The sequence below is a fragment of the Cajanus cajan genome, chromosome 5 (assembly GCF_000230855.2).
Source record: "Cajanus cajan strain Asha chromosome 5, NIPB_CcT2T_4, whole genome shotgun sequence".
NCBI lineage: Eukaryota > Viridiplantae > Streptophyta > Magnoliopsida > Fabales > Fabaceae > Cajanus > Cajanus cajan.
The window spans coordinates 70,590,908-70,606,241 of NC_138521.1; the positions used below are offsets into that span (position 1 = coordinate 70,590,908).

General features: G+C 33.0%; 2 protein-coding genes across 2 annotated transcripts; both read right to left on the reverse strand.

Annotated features, from left to right (window-relative positions):
• Positions 1 to 76: 76 nt before the first annotated feature.
• LOC109809016 (ISWI chromatin-remodeling complex ATPase CHR11) lies at positions 77 to 9,540 on the reverse strand. Its single transcript, XM_020372235.3, has 25 exons — positions 9,217 to 9,540; positions 8,808 to 8,936; positions 8,603 to 8,709; positions 8,042 to 8,145; positions 7,529 to 7,626; positions 7,206 to 7,385; positions 6,890 to 7,111; positions 5,172 to 5,306; positions 4,799 to 5,081; positions 4,617 to 4,690; positions 4,258 to 4,478; positions 4,075 to 4,162; positions 3,688 to 3,781; positions 3,416 to 3,604; positions 2,963 to 2,994; positions 2,777 to 2,853; positions 2,579 to 2,668; positions 2,418 to 2,487; positions 2,274 to 2,328; positions 1,866 to 1,924; positions 1,607 to 1,772; positions 1,069 to 1,247; positions 729 to 947; positions 542 to 637; positions 77 to 447 (listed from the first exon to the last, which is right to left on the reverse strand). The coding sequence occupies exons 1-25, from the start codon at positions 9,412 to 9,414 to the stop codon at positions 430 to 432; spliced, it is 3,183 nt and encodes a 1,060-aa protein (XP_020227824.2). The 5' UTR covers positions 9,415 to 9,540; the 3' UTR covers positions 77 to 429.
• Positions 9,541 to 13,224: 3,684 nt separating this feature from the next.
• LOC109809018 (kinase-like protein) lies at positions 13,225 to 14,745 on the reverse strand. Its single transcript, XM_020372238.3, has 3 exons — positions 14,232 to 14,745; positions 13,584 to 13,822; positions 13,225 to 13,487 (listed from the first exon to the last, which is right to left on the reverse strand). Exons 1-2 carry the CDS (start codon positions 14,641 to 14,643, stop codon positions 13,614 to 13,616), a joined length of 621 nt encoding a protein of 206 aa, XP_020227827.1. The 5' UTR covers positions 14,644 to 14,745; the 3' UTR covers positions 13,225 to 13,487; positions 13,584 to 13,613.
• Positions 14,746 to 15,334: the final 589 nt, after the last annotated feature.

The following is a 15,334-nucleotide window of genomic DNA, read 5'->3' on the forward strand; positions in this document are numbered from 1 at the left end:
ATGCAGCATCTATTTAATTTTTCTAATACAAAGGAAAAGGATTGACACCAAACTGAACTGATTATAACAATCAAAAAACAAGAATGGATCGTCACCTCATTTGAATTTCAAATCCAATAGACTAGTTAATGAAACACAAGCAATAGTATGACCAATGTAATTTCAACTTCAAGATAGCATGAAGAAAGAATTACATATGTTGAACCGGCAGCGCAATTAAAATAAAATGGACATCTAATCTATCAGTTTGTTAGTAGATTTACAAAATTTCAATATTCAATTTCTTCTAAATCTTCCCTAAATACCCTTTCAAACTAAAACTAAACCAAAAAATAAGGAGGCCAGTAGCACTGGACTTGAGAAGCCACACCGGGCCATATCAATCACCAAACGATCCACCAAAAAATAAGGAGGCCAGTAACTATCAGTTTATTTTTTCTTCTTCCCCTGCCACAATAACAGAGTCAGTTTCAGGAAATCGCTGAGACTTCTGCGTAAACAAGATGATGAAATAAACAAAACATGTTAGCAAGAAATATACCGAGCCTAAATAGTCATCCATGGTTAACTGTTTCCGCTTCTTCAGAGAGGGACTCTCAGTCTGTCTAGGCAAGGAACGCTTCGACGGGGTCATGCTCTGTACGGTTCACCAACTTGGCTTAAACAACAGTTGACGCGAACGTAATTCAAATAACACGTATGTTTTAGGTTAAAAAGGAAATACAAACCTTGGCCGCAAGTTTCTTCTCTTTACGAGCTTGTCTCTCCCTCTCATCATATTCTTGGTTTTCCTTCTCTACCAGCCGAATGAGGGTGTCACACCTCCTTGTAAGTTCCTGTGTTGTGCGAGACTTGACAAACCAATCAAAACGAAACAAGGGTGACATTCGAAAAGCTGCCTTCAACTCATCCCAATTACCATAGCCAAGTTTGTGAATCATGCATATCTGCAAATTTCATATGAAGTCAGACGACACAAAAGTTATGTTAGGAAAACACCAGACTAAATAAGAAACTGAACATAAACGAAAAGAAATAAATTTTGGCAAAAAGAAATAAGATTCACACCATGAATCGATCACATTCTTCATTGTATAACTTCCCTTTGTTTTGCCCATATTGTATCTTCAATTCCAGCCAAGGATTCTTGTAGCGGTCCAACTTCTTCCCAATAGCTTTCATGATCTCATCTTTCCGGGATATTCTTGCCTCCCCTCTTTCGATGTTTTTAATTATTCTATCATAATCTACAAACAATAAGTCAAAAGGAAAAAATCAGACAGACCATTGGTTATTTAATGGGAAATCATATTCAATTTTTATTTGGCAAATCAACATACATCAAACCCTTGATATTTTAATGGGAAAGAAAATTCAGGATTCATTTGACAAATCAACATTTCACACACATTAAAAAGAATGAAGACACAGCACTAGTTTAACTCAATACTAGCCAGCCCATATATCAAAAATCCTTATTATCGACAATATAAAACAATCAAATTAATTTTAGAAAAAAACAATGTAAAATTACAGTTATAATTCTCATTTTGGATTCTATGAAGTACTTTCAGCATTTACCACGTTCATATTGGATGTAACTTACCATTTAATTCCTTGTATCTTTCTTTGAAGACTCTTGCATATCTTTCAACTTCCTCCTGTGTTTTTCCTTCCATCTCAGAAGCAATACTTCTTATATCATTTCGGCCATACTTTTCACAGGCCCTAATGAAAGCATTGAAATCCTTCCGGCTCCATGATGAAAATCCCTATGTTCATAAAATATCAGAATTTAAAAATTAGTAACAAATAGAACAGTGCCAAACCTTAGTTTATAAATTACTATAAAGAAATTCGCTCACCTCCTCTAGCAACTGCTCCTTTTCTTCTAACTCTTCAGCAGTCAATGGATCTCCCACCTCTAAACATACAACACGTATTTCATGATTTAAGTAATTAGCACATTTCCATCCGAGGGATGCTTAAATTACATTTCCTCCCTTAATAATTTTAAAAATTACAATCACCTCTTCTAAAGGCAGGAATCTGCTGTACTTAGTTCAATTTAATGTAAACAACCCTTTAGGGATGAAAACATTTTATATTAGGAGAGAACACTCCTAAGAGGCTTATTCGCCCTAAAATAGACTAAAGTCTAACATTGGGGAGAGAGCACTGTAATTAAATTATCTTTCAGAGGAGTGTAATTTAACCAATTAATTATATACAGACAATAAGGCAAAAAACTAGTCTGTTGAGTACTTCCGTACCTTCTGGTTCATCAACATCTATGGAATCTTTCACCTGATTCTTCTGATGTGTTTGCTGAATTTATTTCAAAAGAATATAAGCACCAGCATTTATACACATAGTGAGCTAAACCTGAAATTGTTTAATCATTACAAGTTACCCACCATGAGGTAGCGAACTTCCTTTTCATACAGCTCACTCAACCTTTGTGTGTTGAAAAACTGGAAATCATGCCTGAAAAAAACAGAATTAAAAACAGTCAAAATAGAAGATGCACTATTACAAAATCGGGGAAGAGGGAAAAAAGTTTCTATAAGAAACTTACAATTGAGGCATCCTAGGAATACGGGGCTCTTTTGGTTTAGTAGGACCACCTTGCCGCATAGTTTGCTTGAAGTATTCAGACTCCGAGTAACTAGAGCCACCACCACCAAAAAAAGAGAAAAAAAATTAATTAAATTATACATCATTGCAGAAAAAGAAAATCAATAACTCAATATACAGAACGAAGGCCAATGTTTACTTGCGCTTCCGTTCTCTTCTTGGTGGCTCAACCCAGTTTTCACTCACAATTTTTTTGAAATCAAATTTGTTCTCATCCTGCATTTAAAGAAAAAAAACCCAGAGGTCAGTTAAAAACAAAGAGGCAGGAAAGAGTTGATGCATAAATTCATAGTCCATAGTTAGCAAATATAAAATGTCAACTTACCTTCGCATCATCAAAATCATACAACTCAGCAGCTACAAGATAAAAAAATATTAATGTTAGTAACTTCAAACATTCAAACAAGTTAAAGACAATATTAAATACCTAAACAACAGTTGAAAACTTTAGCTTGTATGCAAGTTCTAATAACAACAGTTGAAGCCTCCATAAACATTAAGTGTAGAAACAAATAACTTCTACCTTTTATGTAACTGCAACCAAAACTAATATACGAAACAAAAACCATGACACATTAACTAGTTCACTTTTCCATCATAAGGATAAGTCTTCAACAGGATTTATTTTCTCTCTTTTGAATGATGTTAACAAATATGCAGAGCAAAATATAAAACTGATGGCTATACACTACACGAATTAAAACAACAAAATAGATTTTTAAAGACATCAATCAAACTATTGTTAGCAAAGCAGAATTTATATTCAAAGATTACATACTGTCATCCATCTTAAATTTGATAGCATCTTCAGTAAATTTTTTCATCTTAGCATCAAGCTCAGCTGTTGCTTCCTCTCCTTTAGCAATAATTCTGTCAATATCCTCATCTGTAATTGTACTGTCCTTGGAACTAAAAACCATTTCAGCACCAAATCTAACCATTTGAAGCAACTCATCTTTATTAACAGCTGCATACATAAAAGCATTATACCATATTAAATAATCCATAAATCTTGCAACAAAGAAATAAATAAAACCTGAAAACCCTTACTCTTCTGTTCAGCTAAACGCCCTTGCTGAATCACCAGAGCATCAAGTGCAAGCTTTTTGTAAGCCCTTTCAATGACTTTTTCCTCAATTGTATACTGTGTAATTACAGTGAAATGAGCTTTTGACAGAAATAGTAAATAAGAACTAGGAAGCACCAACACTTTAAAATGGATGTCATATCATGTCAAACACACATCTTGAACTTAGGATAACATATTAATTTTATATGTTGTAACTTAGGCTCAGACATATTTTTTTAGAATTTCTGTATCCACATCCAAGTGACATCTCATATCCAAGTACAGTTCTAGTATTAGTGATTCTAGATAGAAACATAATTAACGATGAACAGAATAATAATAAAGTATAAAACTGTAGACTAATAGACCTCAGTGCAAAACCGGAAAACTTGAACTTCTTTCTTTTGACCAATCCTATGAGCACGATCTTGAGCTTGCAAGTCAACTTGTGGGTTCCTGTTATAACATCATTATCAACAGATAATTAGTCGTGAACTTAAGGTACCAGCACAATTCAGAAGGCTGTTGACACAATCAATTAGAAAACTCACCAGTCACTGTCATAAAGAATAACAACATCAGCAGTAGCAAGATTAATGCCAAGACCTCCAGCCCGAGTAGATAACAAGAAGACAAATTTTTCACTTCCTGGTTTGTTGAAAACCTCAATGGAAGCATCCCGATCTTCTCCACCAGTATTGCCATCTATGCGACAATATTGGTATCCACGAAACATGAGATAATCTTCAAGTATGTCTAGCAGCCTAGTCATCTGAAGAAGAGCCACAAATTAGGCAAGAATGAAGAAAATACACTAGTTTAAATGAAATGACATAGTTTAGGAAGTAACTTATCCAGTAGAAGTGTAGAACCATTTCTATCAGTGACAAGAATCTTACACAGAACTGACCTGTGAAAATATAAGGACCCTAGAATCCCGCTCTTTTAGCTTAGGAAGTAGCTTATCCAGTAGAACCATTTTACCTGCAAATGAAATATTTTATTAAAAAAATGATATGATCTCATTCTCAGATCTATTAGATCATCCTAAAAAAAGACTTTTAAAGTACTACTAATATAAACTAAGTTTACCAGCATTTGTAATGAGATGGTCTCCAGTTGTATATGGAGGACCAGGTTCAGCACCTTGGAAGAGATATGGGTGATTACAACATTTACGTAGTTGCATTGCTATATTTAGGAGACGTTTCCGTTCTCCACCTGCATTCACAACCTCCAAATCCTTCTGCAGTAATGCCTTATAATACTGTTTCTGCATTTGTGACATTCCTACTTTGAGAATGGTTTCCTTTTTCGGTGGCAACCCTTTCTCAACGTCTGACTTCAACCTCCGAAGAAGAAATGGACGTAGGACCTTAATTATACACAAAAAATGAAAACATTACCATATATCATATATTATCACAATAGACACTAAGCAACCAAAAAAAGCTTAAAGGCTTACCTTGTGTAACTGCTGAACAACCTCATGTTCATCATTTTCACCAGAGATTTGAAACCATTCATCAAAAGTTTCTGCAGAACTAAATATTTCAGGCAAAAGAAAGTTGAGAAGAGCCCAGAGTTCATGCAGATTGTTCTGCAACATCAAAAGAAACAAATCACATTAATTACTCGAGTGTATTAACATTATTACTATACGTGCAACCAAAGAAAGGGAATTAAGATTCAGATTTCAAAATAAGCCACATCTCAGAACTTATATTTCAAATATATAAACCAAAGCAGAAGATAAAATTGTAATAATACATATAATCATGGTTGTCAATCTCTAGTGACAACTCGTAAACTCGTACGAGTTTACGAGTTTACAAGAGCTTACCTGTACAACTCGGAGGTAAACTCGTTTTTTAGTGAACTCGGAGCGATCTCGGTGAACTCGGGTAAACTCGTGTAAACTCGCGAGACTACCTCCGATATTAAGAGATCACCGTTTTTTTTTTTTCACACACAAAACGCACGTTTTGTGTTGTGTGTTAGGGAACTTTCACTCCAGACCAGACCTCTCCTACTCTCCTCTCCACTCCAGACCTCCGCAACGCCTCTTCCACGGCTCTCCTCCTTCGCGCCTCACCTCCTTCGCGCGACACCTCCGCGCGTCTCCTTTCCTCTCCGCGCGACACCTCCGCGAGTCTCCTCTCCTCTCCGACGAATCTCCGCCGATCTATCCTCTCTGACAGTGGCTCTGTCTTCCCCGGCATCTGCAGATCTGTCTTCTTCTAAGAGGGAAGGCAGCGGCGACGGCTTGAGGAAGGGTTGCATTGCAGGAAAAATAATTAGGGTTGGAATATGGGCCAAATGGGCCAAGTTTTATTTTTTGTTTTGATTTGGTTAAGAGGGTTTTTACTTCATTATTTTTTTTAGAAAGTAACCTCTCTTTATTAATTATTAATTATTATTATTATAATTTAGATAATATTTTAAGTAATACAAAATTTAATATAAGACCTTAAATATTTTGTTTTCTTAATTTTTTTATTTTATTTAACTACTATAAATTTTTATTATTAAAAATATTTAATGTATAAATAGTTATATTTTTATTTTTATATGTATATTGTTAATTATTTGTATTATAAATTATCTAATATTTATATATATATATATAAAAATAAATTAGAATAGTGTAATCTTGCTATATTTAATAAATTATTTTATTATTAATATAATTTGTTATTTTACTCTTTAATATAAAGTTAAAATGTTTAATTATTATATAATTTTTAATTATTTTTATAATTTTGTTTATTGAGTAATCTTTTACGAGTTTACGAGACGAGTTTACGATACGAGTTTACGGAGCCTTCACGAGATTACGTAAACTCTCGAGATTGACAACCTTGCATATAATAATAAAAGCTCTAGCAGTTGAACCGAAGTTATAATTCACTATAAATTAATATGAGATGGTCAACCTTTCCTCTAATTACAATTTACCAAGATACCATGTGCTAAAGTTTTCACTGTCTTTTCTACAATAGATGCTTCTCCAGCTTTTTTCTCTAATGAATTTATTCCTAATCCTATCTAATCCAGTATGTCTACTCATCTAACAAATTTTCATCACTGCCATGTTGAGTTTGAATTAAACACATGATATAGACTAAAAAATACCGTTCTTCAAGAATAACAACACCATTGTGTATGATAAACAAGTTATACCTGTAATGGTGTGCCTGTTATGAGGAGTCGATAGTTTGTATTGTATAGCCTCATTGTTTTGGACAGGAGTGAGTTCTCATTCTTGATACGATGGGCCTCATCAATAATTATGTAGCGCCAACTAAATCGCCGTAAAGCAGACTTCTCCTTGATTACCATTTCAAAACTTGTAACACACACATCAAACTTACCAGCAACGAGTAACTCCTCTCGTATGTGCTTCTGCAGTTATTTAAATCCATTAGACAAAGGTGTCAGAAGCAAGCATTAATTGCAATTTTCAACAAATAATTTGGTCAAGCAAAGCAAGTCTCACCCTTTCATCAGGGTTGCCAAGGAACTTTATTGCACGTAAAACAGGGCAAAAGCGCCGAATTTCATTCATCCAATTTCCAAGAGTAGATTTTGGAGCAACCACCATATGAGGGCCTGTTATTCCTCTGAACTCATGTAAGTAGCCTAACAAAGATATTGTTTGTAAGGTTTTGCCAAGCCCCTGCAAGACAATATATTTAGTCATTTCATCATGGCTTTTATAAAACAACTCATATTTCATCAAATTACATGTTGCATGCTACTTGTATTCAAATGCAGTTACTTAATGAAGATATATCTCCAAGGTCAGCATCTACTACCCACCATTTCATCTGCCAGAATTCCATTTATGCCATTCTCATACAACCGTATGAGCCAGTTTAGCCCAGCAAGCTGGTAATCTCTCATCTTCCCTTGAATACCTGTTAAACAAACAAGCCATTTCACATTAAAGTTAACAAAATCATTAGATATGGATACAAAGAATCCATGTGATAGAAAAACTGTGCATATAAAGTAGAAAAAAAATGTATTTAATTTAGAACAACATGTGGCTCCAATGAAAAATCCAGCAAGCAGAATGAAAGCCTTCTGCCAGTAGCAAAAATAAAACTTCAATATTTTCACAACCTAAGAATCCTTAACCAGTATTATGACAGAAAAGCTGAGATCCCAATATTCTTCCACATGAGCAAAGGAGATATGAGGATACAAATTATAGATACAAAGGAAGCTAGGATTGGAGACATGAGCTTAACCACAAATATAATAAACTAAAATAGAGCAATGTGGCCTTGCAAGTATGCAGATAAGCAGAAAAAATAAAAAAGCAATTACATGATGGTTGAGTCACCAGCCGTGTGCTTGCTAAACCATCTTCTTCTTCTTTAAGGTATTCTTCATCTTCCTCTTCTTCAGTTACTTTTGATGCATGGCGCCCCCTAAAATAGACAGTGGTTTAAGCAATATAAGTTCTTTGAAAATGCACAAATTCAGAACCAGATCAATCACCACTTTTTATTGCTTGTCTGAACATTGCCAACCAACAGTAGAAATTGAGGAACAAAATTCATTGTTTGCTTTTTCTTGTGATTATTATCTATAAGATGCAATGGAATTTGAAAGGAAACATTAGCAGAAATTGTTCATCTATATTGGATAAGGAAGATAAAATAGCTTCTACTCCCAGATTTCAAGCAGTTTGGTAAAAAAAAACTCCGCCACATGAAATATTTAATGCTAGTTTGCTTTCAGCATTTCAGGGGCATAGTATATAAATTTCACAAACTCTTAAAAGAACTTCAAAAGCATGAAAACACAATCACTAATAGAATTACAACTCAAGATGATAAAAATAACATGCAATTGTCATCATATTCACGAATTTTCAGATAGTACCTCCCCTTTGTCTTCTTCTTTTGAGAAGATTGGTCACCTTTGGCAAAATGAGCAAAGAGTTCAGTTTGCTGTAGGAGATAGTTCAATCGGCCCTTTCCTCTATTATTCTACATTCAATATAAAAATCACCCAATTCAAACATCAAATTATAATAATACAAGGAAGAAAAACCATCCCGAGTACAGTGAATAATTAACAGACGAACCATATCAGCATCAATGGACGCATTCTGCGCGTCCAATATCTCCTGAATTTTCTGTTTCTTCAATTGCTGCATTTCTCTCAATCTGGCCTTCTCACGCTTGCTAACTTCAGGATCAGCATTACTCTCCTCCTAAAACGAAACAGTAAAAAACCACAAATAAAATGAAAACCACACTCCAATGAACAAAAACAGTGCGAAAACTGAAATCCCAAGCGCAAACAAAACCACAAGCGAAAACACCAAAATGCTGCACAGGAAGACCCAAAGCGAAATCCAAACGGAGTAGCAAGCGAAATCATCAAAACGCGGCGCACGAAATTCGGCGCAAACGAAAACATGAAAAAACAGCACGCGAGGCGGAATCCGAGAGTCGCGAACGAAGATTCGCAAATGTAAGGTAAGGTTTTACCTGTTTGTCCTCGTCGTCATCTTGAGCGGCTTCGTCTGACGAATTATCGCCGTCGTTGGAGCTGGCGGAGCGAGCCACCGCTTCGAGCTCCTCGTCGTCGTCTTCGATCTGGTGGTTGGCGGCGGGGGCGTCGTCGTCCTCCTCCTCGGAGGAAGAAGATGAGTCGTTGGAAACCTTAGTTTTGGACGGCCTCCCCATTGGTATTTTTCTCAGATCAAGGGTTTCGCGAAGAGTGTGTCGTTTGGGTGTGTGAGAAATTAAAGAAAGAGAGAGAGAGAGAGCGCGAGCGAGTTTTTATTTTTAAAGCGTGATGGAAATTGTGGGTGGGGTGATGATCATTCAACAATGCGTTTGTGGCCGTCTGATTTGAATAGTGAGATCTGCGGCTCCAACAAAGTGGAAGCGAACCGAATATTTCGCGCCAATAATGGGATTGGGGAAACGTAACTTTCCCGCTTGCTTTACATTGAATTGGGTGAGTTTGGGCCGAGTCGCTGGGCCACACCTTTTCTTTCTGGGCTTTTGTCGGGGCTTCACCCGGTCACTACAAAAATAGTCTCAGAGATAACTGCGGTGGGAAAAGACCAATAGACAAACTCAAAGTTCTGACTTCTTAACTATAAAATCAACACATAAGTTCTCTTCCCAATTCAGCCAAGAATGAGGAGGTTCTTAATGTTCATGATGATTATGACACCAGCTGAAGTGAATTAAGGATATTGTACGAGTAGATAATTACCTTCCTATACCCTAAATTTCACATGGATTAAGATCTTTGAAGATAGTCATGTGTTCGGCTTATATGATATCACATTAACCAATGAACCAAGGAAATCCAAAAATTCATAGTTTGAGGTTGTCCCAAAACTATGCCACTGATCACAACTCTCTTTGGACCACCCAACACGTTTTCATTTGTGTGAAAAGTCACAAAGTGAATGATACGTGTACAGTCGAAGGCCAAAACAGGAACGAGGATGAGTCAAGGCCGAAGGCTTAATCAAGAAGTCAAGGTCCAGGACCAGTCAAAGCCCAATCAATATTTCCATTTCCAAGCAGAAAGTCTAAATGGAGGAGATGTTGAGAGTCTAGAAATAAGCATTACGATTAAGGATAATTACTCATTATAAATCGTTATGTTGGATAAAAGCTCGAAGATTTATACACAGGTTATAAATAGTAATTTTAGTAAGGTAAAAATATATGTTTAACCCGTATTTATTGCATCATCCTTATCCATGTCTTTTGCAAATACATTTATTTTCTCTCTTTCGGTAAAACGCATTGAGGATCCGAGACGTGGAACAGGGTAAAAGGCTTAGAAGATTATCCTTGCACCCTGTATGCAGGTACAATATGAGATCTTAAAACTGTAAATCTTAGTTTAATTTAATCCCACAAGCTAATTTGTAAATCAGAGTTATCTCCTACTAAAATGTACTTTTAGCTTTATCTCTAATGGATATATAATTTAATGTTTTTCTAATATATGAATAATATTGGATTTGATACAGGATATTAATTAATATATTTATAATTGACTCTTGTATTGTTTTAAATATAGGTGTGAATCTAACTTTATTTTACAAAATTCTTTTCTAAGATGATAATTGTTTTTTACGTATATATTTATTTTATTTTATTTTCTGGTCAAGATGAAACTTGGACCTTTCTCATTGAAGAAGACTATGGGATCATACCAGAAATGCTCTCAAACTTACAATCTAATAATATATATAAATTAACTTGAGAAATACTATCGACACTTTTTATAACTATTTTTTTTACTCACTTTATTGTTAGCTAAAATTGATTGAAAATCACAAATTTATTAATTTTAAAAATTATTTAACGAGTCTCTATCATAATATAATATTAAAATTTATAATTTTCAAAAATGGGTCTATTTGCTTGAACCTATTTTTTACTTATAGAAACATTTTTTTAAATAAAATAATCACTTGTTTATTTTTTTTACGTCTTTGTTTAAACTTATTTCTTTTAAAATAAACAATTTTTTTGCCTTTTTTTTTAGAAGTAACTCATATATGCTTTTTAAATAATTATTTTTTAAAAATACTTATTTAGAAACACTTTTTTTTAAGTTTAAAGAAATAGGCCCAATATAAAATATCAGGAAGAGAATCTCACTAGCATTTTTTAACTAACTTAACAATTATAAAAATTCACAAATTTATTTAAGAGGATATAATTGGTCAATAGTCATATTTATTTATACAACATGTATGAATATATATATATATATATATATGTATGAATATATATATATATATATATATATATATATATATATATATATGAGTACATATTTACTTATTTAAGAGTAAATATATATATGATAAATTTACTCTACTTAATAATTTATGTTCTATGTTAAAATTCAATAATCTAACAATTAAATTAAAAGTTTTTAATGTATAGATAAAAAAAATTTAAAAATTGAAAATTATTTAATATTTAATTTCATTAATTTAAATTGATGAATAATCATAAAAATATTTTATACATTCTTTTGAATTTACGTAACGAAATATTATAAGGTTTTCAAATATTTTTTAAATTTGTATAATTAATCTATGTATTAAGATATTTTAATTTAACGGTTAAATCATTGGAATTTAATATAAAACACAAGTTATTAAGTGAAATGAATTTAGGAAAACTTACTCTCAGAATAAGTTTATCCATCATCTCTATGTACAGAGAGAGGGATCAAATTACTTAAAGAGTAACTTTTGGTAAAAACATTTCATTCAGCAACTCATAGTATATATTAATTTTTAATCATTCAATCGTTAAATTAATTTTTTAATGTATATATAATCTACAAAAATTTTAAAAATTTGATCATATGATACTTTTATACATAAATTTAAATCAACGTATAAAAAATATTTATGATTATCCTTTCATTTTAACTAATAAAATAAAATATTAAATAATTTTTAAATTTTTAAAAATCTATAAACTTGATCTATATATTAAAAAAATTTATTTTACAATTGAATAATTAAAATTAAATATATATTATGAGTTATTAAATAAAATAAATTTATTAATAATTATTCTTAAAAGTAATTTAATCATCCTTTTATATATATATTGACCAAGAGGCGGATGTTGAAAAAACATAGAGGGAAACAATCGTAAATAAGCAAAACTATAAAATACATTATAAAGAATAACATATTGTATTAAAAGGAAAAACTAATTATGCGCTACACCTACTTTTGTTACAATATCATTTAAAAAATAAAATAAAGCTATTAATATAGTGAAATTGTCCTACTAATACAAATAATAGCATAATGTTGGACAATAAATATCAAATTAAATACTAAATTATATGTTTTTATATAAAAGTAAAATTTTGTATAATATAATGATAATTATAATATAAAAAATTGAAGTGGCCCAATCCTGCCCATTAAATCATTAAATCCACTCGTAACAATCATGTTCTAAAGATAAACAGTGTGAATTTAAGTAGAAGTTTATAGAAGTACATAAATTATACAGAAAAAAGAAATTCGACTTTTTATTTTTCAACTAGTATATTGCGCTCTAATGACATTATTATAACCAAATACACATATTTTTAAAATTATAAAAAGTAATTACGAGCGTTTAAACTTATAGTTAAAACTCTTCATTAGTGCTCAATATTCTCGAAGCAACATTTCAAATATGAATTTTAAGAATGAAGAGAATAAGTACTAAAAAGTAAAAACATTTTATTTCCTTAAATGGGTTTATCAAACTTAGATCAGCGTAGATTGAAAGTAATTTTAGATAATAAGGATTTAAGGGGAAAAAAAAAACTCAGATAATATGTATCATAGCGGATTAATTTAAAGATAAGGGTGCTAGTTGCTGGAGTATCTCAGATGATTACTAGTGCTTATAATTCTAGGTTCATTTAACAAATAGAGTGCTTATAAATTATAAATTCACCGAGATGGGTACAAGATAAAAATGGTATTCCAGTGTAGCAACCCATATGAATTGTATTAGTATAATTTTGTAAGACCAAGGAAAGGAAAATTCAATGCAAGACGAACACAATGAACAAAAGCTTATGACCATAGACATGCATACACGACACTATATCCAAGCTATTTCCAACTCAATTAGCTTCGGAATAGACTAATGAACCGGAAACACCCTGGACTTGCAATGCAACCAGAATAATTTGTGTTGACCCTCTAATCCCCTTTTATCTTTTCTGGTTGTCTCATTCTCTGTTGTTCCTGCCATCACAAATTAACATAATTTGATTAAATTCATTCATCCCTATTGGTTACGACTTGACTAATGAACATCTTCATCTTGTTAACCCCACATACCTCCTCAACTTTCAAATCTTTCTGCTCATTTTAGGAGGTTGTAGTTGAAACATTTGCTTCTTGGGTTTCATCACACTTGACCAAAGTCTTTTCCTGTTCTGTTTCTATGGTTTCTTCTTCCTTGGCCAACACCACTTCTTTTGTGTCTTTGCTTTCTTCTTCCTTGGCTAACGCCTCCTCATTTGTGTCTTTGCTTTCTTCTTCCTTCACCAAGGTCTCTTCCACTGAACTCACATCCTCTGCGCACACACGCAAGTAAAAACAAATTCAAGTCAGTAATATAAGTTGAGGAAAAATTAAGCCAAGCCTACCAAAGGGTTGTCTCAATACTCAATAGGTTTTAAAAAGGACCAGCAATTTTAACCACAATTTTAACATTGTTTGAATTATTACAACCATGAGTTACATTTATCTATAATTTCCCACAATGTGAAGAATATTATATGGTCATAATTAAAAAAAAAAAACTTAAATGATATTGTTCTTCAATTGAAACTTTATTACAATGAAATGAATAATAAATATTAACATATCTTATTGAAGTAAAATTTTAATTATGATGGAAGAATTGTACTAATGTCTAATACTATTTAAAACTTTAGAGTGATTAAAATTAAAGTATAAAGGGTTGATTCATCATTTACACACCTTTTTGTTTTTCATTTTGATCTTTGTTTTGTTCAGTTGGTTGTTGCTCTTCAGCAACATCCTTCAGTTCTTGATCATTCCTTTCCAACGACCTGTCTTTGACAGCTTGGGACTCCTCCTTTGGCCCCTCTGCATCAACAACTTCCTCTGTCTTTTTCTCTTCAGCTTCAGTTTCCTGGCCCTTCTCCAATGCCTTATTTTCTTCCACCTTAGTTATCTCAGGAACTTTGGCTTCGACCTCTCTGGCCTTCTCGTTGTTCTTCTGTTCCACTTCTAAGCCTACCTTCTCAACATTAACCTCGTTGCTTTTGTCCACGTTTTGCACCTCCTTTTCCTTGGAATCAGCACTGGATTTCTTCTGGAGGACGGTGTTTCCTGAAGCTACGTCGTGTTTGGATTTCCCACAACCCATTTTTTTTTCTCTTTTTTTGGGTGTGAATTTGGTTGTGGGAAAATAACACGGTTAGAGAGAGAAGAAAGGGAAGGTTGATGCGAAGGTTGGAATAATGGAAGAATCCCTCTAAACGTAGTTATATAAGGAATTGAGAGAGAGAGTGTGGTTTTGACGTTGTTATGATTTAGTGGTGTAGCCGTGGCCTGCATGGAATAGGAGAGCCAAACCGTTTTTTCCGCTGTCTTGTATGCCAACTTTAGTTGTTATCATCGAAGAAACCACAAAATAACAATGGATTTGGACCAATGCAATTGTTGCTTATAATAATTAATATAGTGATAATAACTAGGAAACAAAGGTTCCCATTCCACTCCCCTGTTTTCGTGCGTTTGGATGCATGGATCCATGGAGACTCCCATGGACGGTGCTTCGTTAATAATAAACCCAATTACCCAATGCCATATATATAAATCACATAAAAATGTGATGTTAGAATTAAATATAAAAAATCACATTTCATTGCATTACTTAAAAAAAAATATTGTTTTACCCTATTCAATTATAAATCATTTCATTGGATCCTCTTAAAATCTCCCGAGCACTGCCTTGGTCTATAAATCGGTAATAAAATGCAAGTTAGATGCAAGGGATTGCCGGTAGGAGTGGGCAAAACGAACTGAACTGAACTGAACTTATAAAAACTATACTG